The sequence below is a fragment of the Doryrhamphus excisus genome, linkage group LG11 (assembly GCF_037039965.1).
Source record: "Doryrhamphus excisus strain RoL-2023G ecotype Guam linkage group LG11, RoL_Dexc_Guam_v1.1, whole genome shotgun sequence".
Taxonomy (NCBI): domain Eukaryota; kingdom Metazoa; phylum Chordata; class Actinopteri; order Syngnathiformes; family Syngnathidae; genus Doryrhamphus; species Doryrhamphus excisus.
This window is the reverse complement of record NC_136367.1, coordinates 20,182,417-20,205,216: the sequence shown is the minus strand read 5'-3', so window position 1 is coordinate 20,205,216 and position 22,800 is coordinate 20,182,417. Positions and strand designations below refer to the sequence as shown.

General features: G+C 41.2%; 1 protein-coding gene across 2 annotated transcripts in view; it reads right to left on the bottom strand.

The window, feature by feature from the left end:
- Positions 1-17,507, bottom strand: part of pdzrn3b (PDZ domain containing RING finger 3b) — a 77,368-nt gene extending 59,861 nt beyond the window's left edge. The window contains exons 1-3 of one of the 2 annotated variants that reach the window (XM_058087861.2): positions 16,677-17,507; positions 12,544-12,630; positions 10,571-10,678 (exon numbers count right to left, since the gene is read on the bottom strand). In XM_058087861.2, coding sequence (XP_057943844.2) covers positions 10,571-10,678; positions 12,544-12,630; positions 16,677-17,390 — 909 coding nt within the window. In that variant the 5' untranslated portion in view covers positions 17,391-17,507. The remainder of the gene's footprint in view (positions 1-10,570; positions 10,679-12,543; positions 12,631-16,676) is intronic. The other variant, XM_058087869.2, reaches the window with a different exon arrangement.
- Between the last annotated feature and the right edge of the window lie 5,293 nt (positions 17,508-22,800).

Below are 22,800 nucleotides of genomic sequence, written 5' to 3'. Positions count from 1 at the left end.
CAGGCATGACCAAAACTCGGTCGAGGATGGTATGACAGATGTTGGAGAGTTTTTACTGGGCTGCTGTCCCGGCTTTGTTCTTTAAAGTGATCGTTGACAGAGATGCAGTTGAATTTCCCGAACAGAACCAAAGTCACTGAAAAATCACGTAAAGGCTTTGTTTTGATCTGCTCGTTTGCATTGACTTCATGGAATGTTAGTAAAGAAGCAAAACAGACATGCTTAGACCTTCAGTAGGACAACAGAGACACCAAATTGAAACCTTGCAGGATATAACACGATAGAGGGGTGTATTACTTTTCCTTTCGAAGTCATAAGCCTCAAAATAAAGGGCCGTGTGTTAGATCAAGTGTGGAGAAGTCAGCATACCTTTGCTGAGAGGGAGCAGCTGTTGGCCTGATATAGCAGGGCTGGGGAGCAAAGAAACGCACCCTTGTACTTGTACAGACTACCTTTCCGGAGAAGACCACGGAGTATGAATGATCAAATTAATATTTTCACTTGTGATTGGAGCTTCTGGGATCAAAATTCAGCGATGATGTCAACAAATACCAGAATATCAAAGCTAGGTTTGTGGCCTAAGTCTTCTTTGCAGGCCCTCGTATATTCCATGTTGTCCTAGTAGGCAGGTTGACGCTAGATGATGATATATCACTAAATATCAGGTCTGAAGGATGTTGCCAACCTTGTGACTAGCAAATCTCAACATAGAGTGAACCAAGAATATGACATGAAAAAAGGGAAAACTAGGAATAATAGCTGAATAAAAGCCTCTCAATAATAATTTATCCCCCCACTGACACAGAGGAGGGTGTGTGAAAAGTACACTGACAAAAGGTTACATTTTCTGGAGTTTAAAAGTCTGCCCAAGGCAGCTGGGCGGATGGTGCAGCACTAAAAAAGCCTATTGTCCAGACAGTATAGGCATGACGTTGGAGACATTAGATGCTATATTACACTCCTTGTTCTTTTCATGGCCTGCTTCAGCTTTGTGCTTTCAGGCTACTATTTTCATAGATGGCAATGAGAGAAAAATATTATCTTTCAACTGAGCTGGGAACTTTTACTCAGAGGCTTCCTTTACCACCTGGACATATCAATCAGACGTTTGGCTGAGCATGTTGCAGCTATATGATGTGGAAAGGGGGGGGGGGGAATTTGCTTGGATCTTACTCCAAGATGGAGAAAAAATGTCTGCCCCTGCATGTCAGGCGGTATATTTGTTTTACTAAATGCTACATACAATATTCTATATATTCTGCATAAGCAGGCGGTGAAGATATTGGTACGGACACCTCGGCGTTGATCTTGGCACAGGTCTCTGCACACTCAGTTGGTGGTCCCTGAACCTGGTAGTTATTTCCTGTGCTGTAACACATCGTTTGACACAATCCAAGGCAATTGGTGTGCTCAACCTTTTGGGGTACACAGGCATCTTTAAGGATCTTTAAGGCATCTTTAAGGATCTTTAAGGACCTGGGTAGGGTGTGGGTTATAAAAGCCAATTAATTGTATATGCATGTACAACTAGGGACATCGATGACCATGTTGGCAGAAAAATTTTATATTGGGCGATATTGGCTCAGCATGTCTTCAGACTGGAAATATTAAGTTTCGTCTTTGGATTATAAATATGCAAAATTCTACGCTTTTTGTAACAATTCTGCTATATACCTTCGTCCATCGCCACTTTGCAGTTCGAATTTTGTGACTTCCCTCGATCATAGTTTATTCACAGATATATCATGCTGTTTAATGGTTATTATTACTAAAAAATATGCACATTTAAGCAAATTGTACTTATTTTTTCAGGAATAAAAATTGCCAAATTAATTACATTTATATACAAGGCATTCAGAAGACGTGTTCAAAGATGCTGTGAATGCAATTTAGTATTCTACACCGGTCACTAGGTGTCAGTAACGTTACTGTAATCTTCGGTGAGACACACAAAAGTCAGACTTTCAATTAGCTCTCAACAAGCACAGTAATCCCGAGTGAAACACACGCTACTGTTAATGCCGTAATCCACGCCAAGCTAAAACTCAGCTCTGAGCCCCCGACTTCACGATCTGTCCTCCCACAATTCAGCTCCCCTTGGGAACGTATTTATAGCAACAGTCTTATTTATTAAGAAATGTGTTGTGGTGTAAACGATATGATTTCTATACAATTCCAGCAGTTATGTCAATGCCCCAAGTGCGCAATAGGTAACCATAAACACAGGAATCATATGAATTTGATAGACACACCAGAGTATTCCAATGATATCTATGTGTCTGCTTGTGGGAAAGTATCTCCCTGATGGCTCAACCATATGGATCATAAACCTCCATCAATGTATAAGAGGAATCTTATGAAGGAGGCGTAGGACCACCTGTGTATATTCGGGGGGAGGACATAAGAGAGAGCATACTGTGAACGGGAAAGGGGGGGGCATACAGCATGAGCTTTTCACTTTCTCAGGCCAGTCCTCCAAGCTTTTTATCCAAAAGGAAAGCGGAAGTCTTGAATGAGACCGAGAGGCACAACTTAAAAAGGAACATCTCTCTCAGGAGAGCGAGAGAAAGGCCAATGTAAAGCGGCATCACAGAGGCGGGGAGCCACGCTGACAGACAATGTTCTCTATTTGCACACATTTGCATGAGAAAAGGCAGCGCAGCGAACACCACTTCCACTAGTTGGCTGGTGAATGGAAGCGACCTCTCCACCTCTTCAAGAGAGTCTTGGAAGAATTCAAGTGGCGGCGGACTTCAAACGTGCCGCTTTACCACATTTTTCTCTGAACAAGGAGTTGATGTAGACCAATTAGCTCAGATATTGCTGAACATCTGTTATGTACAGGAGGGACGATTACCTTCAGAAGGTACGTCTACATGCACGCACACTGCCGTAGTTTTCTATGTTTGCACACTTCTCTGTGAAGTTCCAGTTTACACGCAACGACTCTAACTTGATCGTTGGGCGGACTCCGTCAGTATATTTATACATGCACAAAAAATGAATGCATGGATAGATACATAGATTTTACATACCGTTCATTAATTTAAAGCAATACTTTCGCTTTCTAGAGTGTACGTAAACGTATTGCACGCTGCAAAATCCAAAAATACCTAACATCTGTTGGGGGCAGAATCGGCCATTTCCTGACCGGACTCTCTGTGTTTGGGTTGAAGGAGAGAATCAACCGAGTGCATCAACCGTGTAGTCAATAAGGAAAAGTTATTACTGCATTTGTGGAAAGGTTGAACATGGGGGCGGTAGTGACTCAGCAGGTAGAGGACGTCCGATTTGAACCCCGCTTCATCGAACCCAATCCTTGCTGTAGTGTCTTTGGGCAAATCACCCACCTTGTCTTCAGTTCGGCCCACACTGGTGTTTAAATGTGAATGAATGATTGGCGGTGGTTCACTGGGATGTTGGAGATCTTAGAGTGATTTCGATGGGGACTGTGGGCTTGAATCGCTAGAATCTTTTGACTTTGGATTTTACTGTCAACTTTAGCGCTGAGGCTTGGCAGCCCGTCACACCAGTTAATAGATTTCGCTCCACTACGCCGGCCATCCATTACCAGGCACCATTTACTTTTATGTTTGGCATATATCAGCACTAAGTGGAATTTCACATGTTAATGAAATCATTGCAGTACAAGGAAGAACACAAAAATATATAATGACGTCGTATTTCATCTTTTTAGGAACAACAAAGTGCCATAAAAGTGCTGGTAAGGAATGCTTCATTGCAAAGCTGAGATTTCTTGGGGAAAAAATGCACTTTAAAACCATTCCTTCCAGAGTACTGACAATCTGAGTCCTCATGACCTCACGGTGTTATAAATGTAAAGGGTAACTGCACTTTCTTGGGAATCTTCCCCATTTTTCCACAATCTGTATGCAAAACATGAACACATACTTCTTTTACTTTTCTGTGCATTCCAGCGCGAGAAAACAAGTTAATATAAGTTACCTAACAATGGACGTCATGGGAAGTTTCAGTAGTTCTAAATAATCAAAACACGGCAAGATACTGTCAGTATCACACGTTATCATCAATGTACTTATTATACTCATTTTTCCACCCTTTGTAGTGAGTTTTGGATTCCTATAGAGCAGCTACACACAATAACCAGCACACAAAGCTTTTTAGTTCTTCCAGAATCTGTACCTATTCAGCTGTAGTTCTTAGGGTGTCTCTTAGGGGTTCCTTAGGGCAATGTATATTTTTTAATGTCGGCTTTTAACATATAGCCATATGTGTTGGATCCCGAATCTGATCCGGAAGTAGAAACTGAACAGTCAAAAGTTTCTCAAGAAAAGAGGTTACTTCAAGATGTCTCTCAATGGTAAGTAGCTTCCGCATTTTAGCGTTCTTTCAGGGCTCCAAATTATCTGAAACATCGGCATCGTTTAACACAGGAATACAACATTCTAACTACATTTATAGGTCAGAAAAGTGGAAAAAGAATAGCTTCATCGTCAAAATAGGTACAGTACATCCCCATGAGGTGCATTGTTAGCTAGCTCATACCAAGTGGTTAAGTGTTAAACTGCAGAGAAAAAAATCCAAGAAATATGTGTTCATGTTTCACATAAAGACTCTGAATGATGGGCTAAATTGCCCAAAAAGTGCAGTTCCCCTTTAAATGCAAATTGCCATATTATATTGTAAATTATGGAATGTGCTGGATACTGTACATTCATTCTTCTTTTTAAAGTCCAAAGTGAATAATAAAACGGTTTTGAACCCACAGGAATTTGACCAGATGGGAATACGCTTGTACCTGTTAAACCCATCTTGGCCCAGATAGGACAAGAGATAGGGACGGTAGGAACAGCGATAAAGGGCAGTGGTTATTTCAGACAAGCACTGGGAGGGAAGGAAACGACGGGCCATTACAGCGAGTCTGTTAATCAGCCTATTAGGGTTTAATTGAGGGTAGTTAATTAGGAGTCGGTGCGCGGTCTGTGCTCGGGGGTCAGGGCGTGACATAAGAAGCAGCTGGCTGAGAAACCTGAGACAATTGTTGCTGATCCATTTGCACAAGGCCAGTGATTGATTGGCAGGAAAATTAGCTTTAATTACACTTGTCTATTTCTGCTCCCTTTAAGGCTTCTAGCTGTCATAAATTAGCCGACTACCTCCTAAGAACCAGGAGTCAGCCGAGGCGGCGTTGCAGCCCAGCAAACGCATTTACAGTAGACCCAGACAGAATGTCTCCACAGAAATCAAGTGCCGGCTTGCCTTTGACGACCCACGCTCTTTAAAGTGAGTGGAAAATACAATATTGTGCATGCGGTGCAGGACACAGACAAAAGCTGCCTTCTGGCTGGAGTCGGCATAAGCTCACGTCACACCATCACCAGACGACTGCACATCTTACACCCTCCCATTACCACCACCACCACCACCACCACCACCACCAACCCCCATACAGAGTAGTGGAAAACAAAGATGTGCTTGTCCTCACTCCCGAGAACAAGCTCTACATCGAGCAGCGGCTAGCACCAGAAGCTGATTATACGCTCTTTAAAGTTAGATTTGATTTAATGTCCTGTTTCTGCCTCGGCCGGACCACGGGACACTGGAATGTGATGGGGCTCACTGCAAGGCCCGGCTTGCTTAGCCTGGGGTGGTATCATCCTGTCCGAGTCCAGACAGGAGAAACCAAGCAAGACCACATTCAGGTTGTCCATCAGGGGAGTAAACACATAGCATGCATAGAGTCTCAAATCCAATTAAAGAACTGACAAAGAACTGCCTCTTGTCTCCAAATACCAAACAACATGTGATCCCCCTTAGGGAAATCACTTACTTGTGTATTCCTCTTAGCCCCCCAGGTCCAAAATAATGCCTGAGGAACTCTTCTATGTGCTATGCTGTCACATTCTTGCTGTATAGACATTTTTTGAAGCCACCAAGCATACCTGTCCGCATTTGCATTTTATAATTATTACAAATTGTGATCTTCCACAGTAATTCTAACCAGCACAACACTTTATTTGCAATAGGGGGGTGCTGTAACCATGTGTTATTTTACTGTTGTGGTTCTGGCCTGACTATGTTTGTTTTCATGAAAGATAGAATATGAGAAAAATACAGAAAACTGACCAGAATAGCCATAGACAGCCATTGCATTTTAAAGAATTGGCCATATATTCCACCTTTTGCATGTACAGTATAGGGGCGCACTGTACACCGTGCTAAGTACTGCACTATTCATTTTTGAAGGTATGAGCACATAACCAATGAAAATGAAAATCACTACCTGGCTTATCCCAAATAACCAATGCAACTTCAATCTGGGCTTTGAAACCGAGTTTCGGCCTTGCTCTTCTTTTGGGACACGAGTAGGCTCCATTCGCGGGACGTGATTTCCCGAGCGGAGGCCACGGTGAAGAATCGTGGCTTTGACACGAAAAAAAAAACTGTTGGTCATGTGGTCTTTCCATTGATCAGTCAATCAATCCACAAAGGTAACGGTTATGCTTTCCCAGAACTGTTCAGTTGGAGACATGGGGTCGTCCTAAGTGTTTTGGGAGCTTGCAAATAAATGTAATGTAATATGGCACATGAACTTACAACTAAATTAAATGCATTTTATAGAAATATATAAATAAATATGTTGTTTACTGGAAGAGTAGAATAATAACTAGAATGTCCAAAAAATGCAAACTCCTCCCCAAACTATCTCGATATTAACCGCGGATATTTACTCCTCTAAAGTAAATGAAAAATACTGTCTTATGGGCACGCATGGCTCGAACAAAGCTCAATTTACAATTCCGTCAGTGACTGCTAAGTGCTGGCTGGCTGGCTTTAAAAGCTGTCTCCCGCCTGGTGACTTGATACTTAATTAACTGCAGGGAGGTTTGGGGTATTTAGTGGCTCCGTGGGTAACCTCACAACTCACAGCGCAAATGACAAGTAAGAAATTGCAGCTGTGTATGAAATAGTCCATAATAGAGACCGTTTTGCCAAGTTATGTAAAATGTCACAGTACTAATGAGGTCAGCATCAACTGGTATTCTGAAGTACATAATACAGAACTGATTGTGTGAAGTTGGACAAAAGGATCTAATAGCTGCAATCTTCTTTGCATTTTAGACAGATTTTAGTCCTCCACCCGATAAAAGTTAAATCTCAATCAACAGTTGTTATAAGAGACAACTTTGCAGTAGTTACCATTTTTGTCAGCGTGTATGTACGTATATATGCTTTACCTTATGAAGTCGTTGAGACTGAGTGAAAAGGTTCTTTTGTGGAATTTTGCTGTTCCAGTCAGCACTCAGCAGTTCAGAAGCGTATATATTTATATAAATATTGTCTTAGCTGGAACACATTCCTGCTGGTTAGCCCCCTCCTCCACTAAAAAGCACACACACACACACATGCACATATAGTCGACCCGCCATATTAGAACTGGCATTTCCCTGTGTCAGTTTATTTTAAAGTAGTTGTTGATGTTCGCCCTTTGCGACCTCAGAATGTTTGCTGAGAATTTACAAGGTGACATTTACAATGGCAGCCCCAGCATCTGCATTCTCTTCCTATTTTCACACTCGGGATTCTTAACCTACACAGAAGTCATCTCCTTCAATCTTGAGAGCTCTGAGACGCACACTGTGGGAGTGTCAACAAAAACACTTTTATTGTCCACCATATGCAAAACTTCTGCAATAGCATGCAGAAGAAACCTGGAAATAAGCTAAGCCTCACATCACCATTGAGACCGTCTTCCTCACTTTGTTTTGGTAATCCAGCAATGATGCTAGGACTGGATTGGCTGCAAAAGTGACTGAAAGGCCAAATCAAGTTACTTAGAGTGAGACCATATGACAACCGGTTATATATGAAAACCATCACCTTTCATAATAGAACTGAATAGAAAGACTCCAAAATATTCAACAGCCTAAAGTTCCGAAGATTTAGGAGTTGCATAAAAAAACAACGTAAATGACCCGTTCTGCAGAAATGGTTTTGCTCGATGACTGCCGCTGAACAGAAAATTAAATTCACTTGACCTTCGAGAGCGATGGGGGGCGAGGGACACCCCCCTCCCACCACCACCACCATAATGGTAAGGAAAACACTGCTATGTTGTGACTTGTTTTTCATTTAAATCCATGCTTTCATTTTTTACTACTTATCCTGTTCAAGGTCATGGCCGATGCCAGCTGACTTTGGGCGAGAGGCGTAGTCCACTCTGGATTGGCCGCCAGTCAATCAAAGGGCCCATATAGACAAACATACCTTCCTGTTCGCAATACAGGGACAGTACAGGATAGTAGTAGACTAAAAAAACATATTATATAGAGAATGTTGGTAGTCTCATGGGCAAAAGTACAATGTGAAATAATTATGAATAATGAATGGATAGAACTTTAATAGTCTTTCTCACCTTCTTTATCAAATTGCTGGCACTTGCAACTTCCTTTGGCCCCATGGCGGGTTATTTAGCTTAGCTGTCACACTAAAAAAACTGCATGGACAATGAGCCGGCAACATGTAAGGTGCTTTGTTTGATATATATAAATATATCGGCATTTAAAATGTTCTGAACACGACAAATCATCTTAAAAAAACAATTATCTACTTAACAGTAACATTCTTAATAAACCAATCTCAAAGTGAATCTAACCTATTTGTCAAAACTGTACTGCAAACCCCTCTGAGGGTCTCTAGCAAAAGTCAACAAGCTCGAGATGTTTTTTTCATGCGAAAACGGTCGCACGGAACAAGGGTACATTCATTTGCTGAGTTCGAGAAGTGCCATCTGCTATCACACCACCTCGCCAAGAGGTGTAGAAGGACCAGCCTTGGTTCATCATGTACATGCTACATCCATATAGACATACTGGAACCGATACCTAATCCAGTACTATTGTTTTTTTATGAATACAGAGTTGCGGTCAAATTAAATAATACTACAGTCAGCTGTAATGTAATTGCAATTTAGCTTTGTCTGTTTGCTTTCTATATGACAATGTGTTGCCAGTTACATGCAGTTCAGCCCTGTATGTTGCTTTAACAGCAATAATAGCCACCACAACATCTACATGTGACTCTAACACTAATTTGATACTGTGTGCTTGTCATTTCCAGTCGGTACATTTAAATAATACCTTTATACATACCCCATGATGAGTGTATGTGAACTTCTTTGCAAAACCTTACATGTAGAAAAGACTATGTAAGTCTCATGCACTTCAGAGGTCTGTTGCAAAACCAGGAGACCAAAAAGTCTCTCTAATGCAATGCATCACAAAAGATGCAAAATAGGACAGGGCCAGAAGCAGTAGGTTGTAAAATATGAATATGACAGCTTCGGGCTACATGGATTAAATTCCTTAATATATAATACTGCACGCCAGAGTTTACCCGAGGTTAAAGATGTAATCAATACCGCTGCAAGCTTGTTGCAATGACATATTTAAGTTGAAGACTGAGGAGTCATGATATGGAAGGTTTTGCTCTCCACAGCCAACAAAGAGGGCGTCTTTTGTATTTTGATGGCTGAATGATTAATTTCTGTCACATACTGCCCCGTCTCTTTAAATGAATCGACACTTTATATGGCTCGTTCCCATATCCTCAGGCTCAGGTCCTTTATCTCCTCTTGAATGAATGAATTTGTGACTTTACTCCACATTATCCCGGGGCAAAGTCAGCGCAATAATTTGTAATCCTATTCAAACTAGCAAAGATAGATTGAGCTATAACAACATTCATGCCAACACAGGATTTCTGCCCAAGTAACCAAATATCGCAACATCTGGCCTGTTTCCTTGATTCCTTGGCAGGCTTGCTCTCACACACAGCCAAGCAAGCACAAAACAAATCCCTGATTTCCATTGGTGCATGCGATATACAGTGTCCAGTATGTGGCTCCCCCAAGAGAATACAGCTGTGGAAGAACATCTTGGTCATGGCACTGGCACACTTGAACACAGCACGAAGCATGTGACGTCTTTTTTTAAGCATGTAGTTTTCAAGCACCAAGCCTTCCCGCAAACGTCTTTGCTCGCAGTGCACTGGTCAAAAAACGAAGGGAGCAATTTCATCGAGGTTTGACAATGTCTCTGACAAACCATATTTGTCATCCTGCGGTGCGCGGTAATCCACACTTGTAATCCACATAAACCTCTTTGTTCAATGCAGCCATTGTGTCAACTCTCCTATAAAGCAACCGTTTAGTTGAGTTTTTTTGAACAACTCCCACATGTTAGCTAGCCTTTCCGTACAAGATTTTGTTAAGAGGTGACAGGAGGCTGCGGCACAATGACTCCATCGCCAAGAACCTGGCGGCAAAACAACTGACACAGTACTCCTTCTGAGAAAAAAACAAAACAGACAACTTTGGCTACGGTTTATCTTACTGCGCTGAAGGGCCACTTAAAGCCTTGAGTGCTGCATAAATGTTGGAACTGTCTTTTTTTGTTGCACACTTGGCTGCAGTGAAATCCCAAAATGCCGATTTGAGGCGTCAGGTTGTTGATTTGCGAGGTCACCAAGACGCCATAAATATTTAGTTATTACTGATCACCGTGGCACATCGTTCAATTCAAAATACCTCTATAATCCGGTCGTGGAGTTGAAGGCCGTCCTCATTGTCGGCTGGTCCGTCTTCAATGATTTTTGACACAAAGATGCCCTCATTCAAAGAGCTGTCATTGTCATCCTGTTGAGGAAATTGCAGTTATCGACTCAATTGATAGCAATTGTCCCTAATTTACTGCTGGCATCTTTAAAAAAAGAGTGTCGGGTGTTAGGGAGCATGTAATTAACCTCATACTGTGCAGGCAGTGAAACGGACCCACATGAAATGATCTCGTTTTGTAAGACGTACTGGTTACAAATTATAAGAAAGGAAGCATATTTAAGGTAAAAGCCTGTAATTAGCCAAGTAGTTAAGTTTCTGAAATAACACATCCAGAGTGTTTTGCTCCACAACCATGGTGACACAGTACATGAGAAAACTCAGTCATCCGCAGACTAAGAGGTGCATGAGAACCAAAACTCTGTGGCGCAATGGATGGATGGTAAATGAAGAAAGTATGGTGGAAGCTCCGTTAGCCTACATCCCCGTTTGCGTCAAAAAAGTTGGCCTTAATTTTGCCGTGGTTCGCGTACATTTTCCGGTTAACGTACAATATGGCCACAAGTCTCTCATTTTCTTAAGCTGCCAGCATTTTGATAAAAAAGCTGAGAAATGACTCAATCAAGTGATTATAAATATGCATTATTTCTCTCAATTCCTCAGTTAAATGCATAGAATTGTAAAACTATAATTTCAAAGTATAAAAACATATTTTGGCTGTCTGATTAACATTATTTCTTATGGGAAAAGTCACTAACCAAGCTTCCAACTGTACGTCTTCTCTTAATTTGGACAAACTCACCTTTCACCCTGCCCTGAGGCATCCCTAGCCTAAAGGGTGGACTTTGTGCCCCTGGCTGTACATAAGGCAGTCAGCAGCGAACCCTGTGGCCATGACCCCAGCGTGACTCACTTTAAAGAACTTAAATATGCTCTTTTTTGTATTTTCTTTCAAACCACACGAAGCATGCAGGCTGAGCGTTGCAGCACACGTGCATTTTAATTGGACTTGGAGACGTCATCGTCTGTGAAATTCTAATTAACGTTTTCTGCTCTACTTCCTTCCTCTTTCAAAGACAGCATACTGTCGCAGTGTTGACACGGCTTTACTGCAAATTATTCAACCGAGTCCCTGCTCTTTGCCCTACAACTAACCCTTGACATTTGGAGATGTACACAGGTCTTGTGGAGACCACAAAGTCTGGCAGCTGAACGCCGGTAGCAGCAATGCCAAAACGACAGCCACATGAAAACTTGTGTCAAAAGCTAAACGGACATTAGCTTACCTCCTTATTAATTAATAGCTTCTTATAGCCTGTTTGTTTTTGAGGTTTGTACAGAAGCCAAGGCCAAGTGACGTGTCGGCTCTTTCATGAGCTGGGAAAACTTTGAGACTTTTATGCAAAAATGTCTTTGTTTCCTGCTATAAAAACGGTGATCACTGCGGCATTGGAAATCCTACTCCTGGTAAAATGGGTTTCATTTCAACAGAGTTGAGATACCCATTTTATTCCCACGACTGTGTGGCCTCACCTTCAAATTGAGTCTTGAATTAGAACACACAGCAGCGAGGGAAAAGACGGGACCCTTTCCTTATTGCCTATGTTTACCTCACCACCAGCATCTCCTCAATTAGAGACACAACTGAGGTCATAGCCACAATGCTATATTTAACGCTCATAAAACTAATCATAGTATTTTTTAATCTGTAATCCTAATCCACTAAACCGAGCCCAATATATCAACACAATAAAATGTAATAATGGCGTTTATCCATCCAAGATCCACAGACTAAAAAAAAAATGCATGCACGACCATCTAAACGACGACACAGGGGAGGACTGTGGTGCTTCAAGTATGTGTTTTGCATTCCTGGGTTGACATATGACACTTGTCTGATCACTGAGGGGAGATGAAACGTCCAGGATGGTCTGCTTTCAACCTACCGCGCATGGCCTTCCGCCCATGATGTTAAACCCCAGAGATCCGCCCTCGCGAAGAAGGACAACTCTCACACTTTTAGTCTCGCCTTCCTACAGGCAAAAAGGAGAGACACGTGGACAAAGGCAGAGCAGGAGGTTATTCCAGACAAACGCACCACAATGACTCAAATTCATTTACACAATATTTCCAGTCAATAAGCAAAGAGCCAATGAAAACGAGTCTCAGCATTGAACATTTTGAAAGGTACATTATAAAAGCTGTGAAATACAAACCACACTTTCCTGGTATAGTTAAACTTTGAAAACTGTGTATGTTGGCATTATTTTAAGCTGCAGTGGTGAATGTTGGACCTCTGGGATTCAGCATTATGAAGGATCGTCTATTGCCACGGTAACATCAGTGTAACACACTGATTTTTCTGTTTAATGTGATTTATTGTGTCCAATTACGTTGTAATTGTATGGCTGATAAGAAGAGCAGTTATCCCAGGGATCTGATTGAAAGTTCAGATCCACTTTCAGCAAAGCAGATAAAATTAGAATGACGGCCACTTTTAATTAGATTAATCGCAGTTTAGAACCTATTTAATCATGACTCAACTGTGTCTGAAATGTGACCATTTTCCACTGTATTTTTTAAACAGACAAGATTATATATATTTAGCAATTCCTCTGAAGTAGTTTATGATAGTTAGAACAGTACTTTTATTTTTAAATGCGGTACACTTTTATCCTACACTTTGACTTAAATTGTGTCATTTTAGTCATTGGTTTCATCCAGTGGTGTTGATGCTCGGAGTATGTCCGTGAATGCACCTCGTGGCAGCCGAGAATGAGAAAGTGTTGTTTTGAGGAAGGACAGAGAGATATATGATTTTGGAATTTGAACCAGCATGTCCGGGCTTACAGAGACTAAATATAAAACATAGATATTATCGGCATGTACAGTGCCCTGACTGGCACAGGCTGGAAAAAGGCCACCGTGTGCATGTCAGGCCATTGAGGAATGTGTGGTCCTGCATAGTGTCACGCCACCAAGAACAACACATGCGTTCACATCAACAAAGCAGCAAAAAGTGAAACCAAGAAAAAAAAAAAATCAAACAAAGACGACCAAAAGCCTTGAAGCAAATTGGATGGATTTTATAGGTGTTTTAACATTTCGTCTGAGAGACATTACGATGAACTCAGCGTAATTAAGGAGCATTTTTTTGCACATCTGCAAACACTCTTGAAAAGCGTGCATCCTTAAATGAGCAGAATCTCTTCAGGAGGTTTTGCATTTCCTAAACCATAAGGTATGCCCAGGTGGCAAAAATAATGGAGAACCGACTGTGAAACCTTCACACTCACTGGTGACTTGGCAACAATAGGGAGCACTAGTCACATTTTCCAAGCCAGACTTCATCCACAGCAGGTCTACCTTGCAACCATTAAAGAAGATGTATTGTAAAGTACTGTAAACCAAATTGTTTTTTAGATTTATTTTAAAAAGTTGGTGAAGGACGTACAGCCAACCAAATGTAGAAAAAGTTTGAGATTAAATGAGCTAACAGTTCTTTGGCACCTTTGGGGTCCAGTGCAGTGGGAATGCAAGGCACTGTGGCAGTCGGGGTAATGTACAAGACTAGCAAAGAATAGTCTGGACCAGATATGCATATGGGTGGTCTCCATTGTCACAAACCAGGAAACCAAAGTTTTTGAACTGGTCCTGGTTGTCAATGTTGATAGTTCCATCTGTCTGCGTACCACGTCTTTTTAGTTTTTCTGTACCTTGTGTCCCGTTGTTGAACTTGATCTTGAAGATTAGGTAGTTTGGCCAACAGAACATCAGAATAATAGAGCAGTGTCCGTGGATGTGGCGTTTGGACCCATTGTGACAATATCAACGGATTCCCTGCATTCACATGGACTCACATGGACCCACTTGGATAGGGAAGCTCATAGAGATTCCAGCAGGGCATCAGAGATTTTTGGTGGTGCTTACTGTACTGTAACTCTGTCTACCAGGCATACACTTTGAGACACCATGGGAATGGAGAGCATACCAGCTCAGCTGGTGCAGGACCTGATCAAATGTCTTTTCCAAATGCCTCTCCATGAGCAACCTGGCAGCGTGAACGGCATCTCTTGTCCTGTTGAGGTCGTGTAGTCATTTAAAGACACTTTAAAAGACTTTCCGGCGGACTGGTCGGTCGTTGGTATGTTCATTGACATCACTTGTCTTTTCAGATTGGCACTACTGGTAGCCCAAGCTCTACTCCTATCTACCTTCACGATCTGGTTGAACAGGAAAGCAAAGAGATGGGTCCTTTCTTTGTTGGCTTTGGCCTTCGATTTAAGTGTCTTGAATGTCAACCAAGATCGGGACGTGAAATCTGCTATCTTTTGTCAGCTCACTTCTTTTTTATGATTGTGATTTGTTAAGGATTGGTCTGACATACAAAAAAAGTTGGGCCCTACCAAAGATCAGTCATCACATTGGCTGCCACCCGCAGTTTATTTCTTACTGCTACTAATCCCCAAAATCCCAATCCTACTTTGACTGTTCCCAATAAGAGACTTTTGAAAAGGGGAAAAAAAATGAAAATCATCAACCAAAATCATATGTGGATGACTTCCAGAACAATTGTCGTTTCTTTTATGCGCGTTAAAGGCCTGCCAGAACAGGGGACTTTATGACGTCGCTACACTGGGAATGATGTGTTGAATGTACATATCTGTGGGACTGACGAGCTGTCAAATGAAGGATAACAGCCAGCTGTGCTAGCAGGCCCACCAAGCGCCTTCATCCCACCATGAGCAATTTCATCCATGCCTCACATCAGTGCATCTAATGTGTGATTTAACGGTCGACTGGAACATATTACCAGCAACTACCCCCACACACGATAAATAAAAGCATACAGTAACAAAGGAGAGAACATTTTCCTTGAACAAAATGGGTTTTTGGGCCAAAAAGTATTTTTACACTGAAAAGAATCATTTTTCTTGTAGATACAGCACAGCTTCTATCTGGATTTGGCAAGATTTTGGAGTCTGTGACCATCCTGATGAATAATTTTGAGGTCAGATGACATTGGGTGTTCATCCCAAACTTGTTTCATGGGTTTGAGATCAGGGTTCTTCGAGACCAGAGTAACGGTGTCACGAATGTCATTATTGTTTTCCGGTTACGGGTATTCTAATTAATGAAAATTTCACCCATGACAATACAGTTTTTTTTGTTATTTTTTGTGTCCCGTCCAGCCATTGGGGCAGATAGTATCGTTGATGTAAATGCCCTTCCATGCTAAACAGATTTGCTCTGTGTCAGGCAAGGTGTAAGCGACAACTTTTATTTGCCGTTATTTGACAATACAGTTACCGATGCCGGTGAAATGTTGTTTTTTTTTACTTTACTTTAGCAGTGCATAGTTCCTAAATCAACACGTATTCGTCTCTACCAATCACATCTGAGAAGCATTCACAAACATTGCAATTTCGAACATGAACAGAAAACTCAAGGAGGTTGTTCAATTGATGCGCAAAGCTCCCAATGGCACACTCCAGATATTTGAAGGTTTTTCCAAAAGGAAAATGACTTATTTACATGACATTGAAGGAGTTAAGGACTTTCGTACCAAAGACGTCTATGGAACTTTGTGAATATAAAAAGCAGCAAGTCGACTGTTCTCCGAAATGACTAATTTAGCAAACAAATCAGGAAGCTGTGTATTAAGTAGCCCTTTTGCCCTTTCATCTACTGCAGAGGCTCCAACTGAAACCCAAGATCCATCATTTTTACTTTGTTATGACTGTCCGAAGGAAAAGGTGACCCTCACATGACAGGACGCCCCAAACAAGCATGCTGCCAGGAGGCAACATAAGTGGAACCCGGCTCTTGTTGTGTACAAAACTGCAGTAAATATTTGTCCCTCCCCCCTCGACTGCCAGCTGGCCAGAAGCACAGCTGACATTCATGTCTCCAATCAGGCAGCCCAGAGCACAAAGTCACAAGTCTCATAAAGTTGTACAGCACTTGTATGTACAGTAGTTGACGCAGAGCTAATATTATCCTAAAGTGTTTGGAAGCGGTGTTTGGGCTGGTTTGAAACGTTGCTGCAAAACATTGTGTGTGAGTGCAACTTTCTTACCTTGCAGGAGAAAGTCACAGTTCTGGTGAGGGAGTCGATCCTCTCGCTGTACTCGCTGAATTTTTTCTGGTATTTGACTGCTGTCATCTGAAGCTCGCTGTGAGCGGCGGAAAGTTGCGCCAGAAGTGCCTTTTCCCTCTTGTTGGCTTCGATAGTCTGCTTCTTGAACTCTCTATCCAGGCACATCATTTTGTACTGCAGAGCGCTGTTGTGCGCCTTCAGGGCTCCCACGCAGCAGTGGTTGCTTAATTGCTGCTCTTTATGCGTGAGCGTCAAGCCGCAGCCGCTCTCGCAGAGCCCCACCGGTCGAAAGTCGCACGTCTCCCGCATGTGAGCGTCCATGTCCCGCAGGCTGAGCACCGCGTTGCATCCTTTATTGCCGCACTTGGCCGGAGAGTAGTCACACATCCCGGCGTGTTCGGCCAGATGCTGCAGCTTCACCACTGCCTCGCACCCCCTCGCATGGTTGTCACATTTGATCTCCAGCTTCAGGATGAGGTTTTTAAGCGGCAGGACGTGGTTTAGTTCTTTGGTGGAAATCTGCTGGCATTTGACGGGGCAGCTGCTCTGCCGGACGACCCAAGGCACCACGCAGCCGGAGCAGAAGACGTGGCCGCAAGGAGTCGTCAGCGGGTCCTCCAGAACTTTGTTGCACAAATTACATTTAAAATCCGGGTCTACTGTTCCATTGAAGCGGTCCAGCTCGAATCCCATGTTTTACCGAGGCCTAATACAAACTTCTGAGCTCCCCACCCCCGCGGTGTGAAACGGAGCAGTGGGGCGTTCTTAGCTGGTCATTGGAGGAGCGCTCTCACGCCAACTAATGCTCTTCTCAGTCTACGCGCAGCTGATTGACGGACTTTTTGCTGCGTTTAAGTGCAGCTCGTAAATTCCTAAACCAAACTTAGAACCTTGCTTTACTTTAGTTTTGGTCCCACTTTGACGGTTGTCACACGGGAAAAGGCCAGGAAAAATGAAATATTAAAGTAAAGCCATCGTTTTTGCTACTGAATAATGAAAATTGAAAATAATCATGTGCTATATATTTCACTGTATTGACAGTTATTATGGTACCCATTGTCTTTGTATGGTCATATCACCTCGTACTTCGGTGCGAGGTACATTATTAAAAAGTATTTTATTAATTATTATTAATTAATATAATAATTATTTTAAAAATAAAATTATTATTAATTATTATTTTAAAAATAAAAAAAAACTTAAACTGTATTATGGAAAGCAGGAAGTGAACAAATGTAACACTTACTGATTGTAAAAGTACCAGATGGAGGGGTAGGATTTAATAAGCTTTGCTTCTTCCTACTACTTTTGGATGTGTGGAACTGTGAACTGATTATGGGATGCACTCAATTGTAATCTGATGTATGTTCAAATGAAATAAAACCATTACCATTACCAAAATATTCTACATATATCCTGATGCTACAGTGGCCAACTGGCCAAAACCAAAGTCACACCAACACCAGAAAAATGGAAAATATTGCTTGACTTGAGTGATGTGGATATTTAAAGGCTTGGGCTGGCAAGTTTACTTATGCAAATCGGTTTAAATGTACATGTTTCGAGTTAACATTGTTTTCATTTGGTATCCTCCACTGGTAGTCTAGTAGTTGCTGAGTGAGACAGGCTGTTATGTTGACTGATGACCTCCTGCTTGTTGACGAGTTAGTCACTTGGTTGAAACATGATTCCGGACTAAATACTTGATGCGGGCCAGCCTCACTCAGACTCGACCTCCAGCAACTCCCAATTGAATTGAGTTTGAGACCCTTGCAGTAATATTTTTAAGTTCTCTGATTTGGCCACTTCAAAAGTTACATTTTTTAATTTTGTAGTGTTTCCCTGTTGAATCTCTTTCACTGTGTTTGTACTTTCAGATTGGAGTATTGGAGCGACATTACTGTGCTTTTGCCACTGTATATCACAGATAAATACAAGATAGAATAAAATGGATACAGCACCATTTAACTGTGACAATCATCTACTGACATCATAAAATGCAACCCAATGCAAAATCATCCTTTACAAACCTCTCTAATTGTCAAAATGTACATTTGTGCACAAAATAGAGTCAAAGTGAAATGTGAGAGACAAAATGTTGCCAAAAATGCCTAATTGCATCCTGTCACACAGGAATTTGATAAGATAATGCTAATGCTGTCGATCACGTAACATTATAAAAAAAAGCCAAATTCCACTCATCAAATGCTTGACAAGATAAAATGACCGTTTTTACAACATGGCAAGTGTTCAGACACGCTCAACACATGTGAACACAAGCTTTTTTGTGGGGTGGGGGACACTTGGAAAGCCATCAAGAAACAGGACTTTCAAGTTTGAACACACTTTGTAAGGAGGAATGCAGGTAAAAGCTGGAAAAAGTTCCATCTTTAAATACCGATGATTGTGTTCATACAGCGTTATTCCACTAACACAGAATTTAGAACTAATATTTCAGAGATCTTACTCCATGCAATGCCACGCTCAATAAAACATTTCCATATGTGCATTATCCATACGTCAATACAGGGGCTTATCATAGACTAATTATGCTACAAAATTGCTACAAAGCAATGTAAATAATGAAATAAATTAGTCACCATCATTAACATGATATTTTTGACAGCCAAATATGTTTTGACTAATAATACACCATAGTATACCACCGATTTTTTTCTAGTAGCTTTAATGGTGATGAAAGCTGGAGATCTCTGGTATCGCCAAACAACAATTCACATAAATTATATCATACACACTATTTTGAAACATGATATCTCTGTGCAAGATAATCTTGCACCATTCATCTGTAAAACTCATCCTGGGCAAGGCAGTGAAAAGCTGGAGCCTATCACTGATATATAGAGTAAAGGGGGTGTGGTACACCCTGGACGGAGGCCAGCTATTAATCTGCCGCATGTGCGAGAGATATTCCAAACCAAAAAAAAAATGTTCCGGCTTGGTGAGACGCGGCTGGTTTTAGTTTTCATCCTAGAATTCCAACTTGAAGCCTTGGTTCCAGCACAATAGACAGATGTACATTTCATGTGCAATGAGGGTACTTTGTAAAACTTTGGAGCCGGGCCATCGAGTAATCATCACCTTTTTTAGATATGGAAAAAAACATGAGGGCCATGTGGGGAAAATATAGATAAGCTGCTCTTCAAAATGCTTTTTCATGTTGAGTGGAAAAATGACACAATAAGGAAAGGAACTGTTGCTGTCTCTTTTCCATTTAAATGGTTTATTTTCTTCATCCCACTTGTTACTTATTGTACTTTGGTGTTGGTACCGGTGAATGGGATTTGAGGCCCCACTACCCGAAGTGAATGAGTAACTTTATAGGCTGTTTGGAAAGTCTCACTGTGATTTTATAGACAGGTTGGGAACCAATAAGGCTTCATTGGTCTCATCTGGTACGCTAATAGATAGCGTCAACCAAACAGGTCTGTTTTTACACAGCAGCTTAAAGGGGACCTAATATGCTTTTTCACTTTTCTGACTTTTCTAAATATAGTAAGAATGTTGCATACTCATAGCAAATGATGCCAAAGTAAAAAAAATGAGCACACTAGGTCCCCTTTAACAGTCACATCTTCCAAATAATAAACATGTAAATGTGCGATTGTTATTGCTGAACCATTACAGGCTATTTTCTTGAGATAGTGTTGCACAAATATTATTTGCTGAAGCGATTATTATTACAATCTACTATGTGTGCATGAATATGAAAAAAATGCTTCTCACAGCAAACTGTCATCAAGTCTCCTTGGGAGGTCAGAAACAGGATGTAGGTCAGTGTAAATAATATATTACTCACCCCCTCAAAAAAAAGCTCATAAGTACAGAAAATTCCTTTTAACAGGAACAAAGTCAAAGTGTCAAGAACAAAATCTGACCCAGATCTGGAGCCCCGTACAGTGGCTAATGAAATCTTCATGGCAGAAAGCTGCATATTGCTGACACCGCGACTTGGACGGATAAAAACGGTTTCCTTGACAAAGCAAAAATAAGAACTAAATAATATTGTTATTGTGTGTACACGATTAGTAATTAAGAGAATGCCTGCAAGCACATCTTTTGCAAATGAATATTCACATTTAAATCATAACTACATGATGCGCTGTGTTAGCTTAGACTTGAACCAAAGTGGACTTTCTTCAAAGTCCCCCCCCCAAAAAAAAAATCATTCAAGAGTACAAATGAACAGCAATTAGTCGATAGCGACCAGGTAACATTAACTTATTTGATCATATACATTCCATAATGTGGTGTACATAAAGCGAAGCTATAGCGGGTGACATTACTGGCAACAAGTCTAGGGTGTACCCCAGCTGGGATAGGTTCCAGCTCACCCACGACCCTTATGAGGACACATGGGAGAGAAAGAGTAGAACATCATCATTTATATTTCCAATGGATGAAATTTTTACCCAAGGAAAGGGCTTGATATTATATGCTGGACTACCATAATGCATTAGTTACAGAAGTTTCAAAGGCACAAGTGTGTAATATTAGGAACAGATGAGCGCTTCACCAGCCGAGGAGGGGCTGTGGTGGGGGTCACTTGAGAATCTGCAATCATAAGTTTTTTTTTTTTTCTGCAGCCCATGAAGCACTGCTGATTTTCTGGAAGCTGTGTTCCCACTGCGTCTATAAATAACACACTGGACTCACCTTATCTCTGAGGCTCATTCAAGGAAATAAAGAAGCGTGCTAAGCTACAGTCATGTGAACAAATTTCAAAACCCAATCGTGTAACTCTTCCAATCCATCATCACTGCACACAAAATGGTGAACATTTAGCACAACATGCACCCTGTGGAATTATATTTCGGATAAATGAGTCAAACTGACATGCTATGCAGGTTACCGTGACTGAAGGCGAGAATGGATGGATTTTACGGATTTTTTAAGTCGCTCCGGAGTCTAAGTCGCACAAGTAGCAGAACCAGCCAAACCATGAAAAAAAAATGTCACATGTGACAAAATACACTTATATATTTTCATTGCACCTATATGACAAATAGTGATATTAACTTATCTTTGCTTGGACACATTTTCCCACTTTTGAAGACATTTGTCATCATTTGAGGGTCTTTGCATGAATTATTTATTTCTTATTGATTGGACTGAAGGTGAAGACTTTTGTTTTTTTATTAAGATATTTTATATTTATCCCACCAGATCCCACCGTCTGTAAAAATAAATACATTTGTCATGTAGAAATATAATGTGGTCGTTTCCGCCTTTGAAAAAAATTGTAATCTCCCATGACAGAATTATCAGAAGCCTGCTAGGTTGTCACTCAGGGTGATTCAATCATAAAAAAGTAAGTCCACTTTATCATCAAGGTTGTAAAATATCCAAATGTTTGACTTCCTGTATCAGATCTTAAAGGAGAGTCAACACCGGCAGAGCTGTTCTTGATCATGTCTGTCACCTGAAGCAGAGTGACAGCGGGGCCGCAGCTCTTGATAAAAAGGTGCTCTGTTGAAAGCTTGCTGATAATGAGAACAGCGACCGTGAACCAGCAAGCTGTGACAACAGTGTTGACAGCTCGTCCAACAGGCGTAGTTCACACTCGTGCACTCCCACCAACTTGCTCACGCATGAATGAAGAGCATGAACGTGATAGCTGTAGGACTTGATTTCCCTTTATTCATGGGAATAGAAATGCCGAGTTGTTAGTAAAACAACAAACGTTCCTGCTTGGTAAATGTCATCTGCTTAGTTGATGAATCTTGACGAGAGTCAGGTCATTAGTAGTACAGGCCTTCCTACTAAGTGTAGATTTGTCTACAATATATTGCTATGTTTTGGCAGGAATTAAGATTGTGTGCATAGATACTGTAATTTGTCCTTGTATTTCTGCACCGCTAGCATAGAGTCCACATAGAGTCTAACTTGGGCTTCAAATAAATGGACTAATTAGTCTTCCTTTTACAAGCGACACAATTTGCATTGTTTGCCACACAATCGGGCCATGTGTCATGGCAGCATAAAGACACAAACACGGCATTGTGTATTCTCTCAAATTGAAATCGGGCCATTAAAAATGTGAATAAACATCCAATATGTATCGGATATTAATTTAAAAATAAAT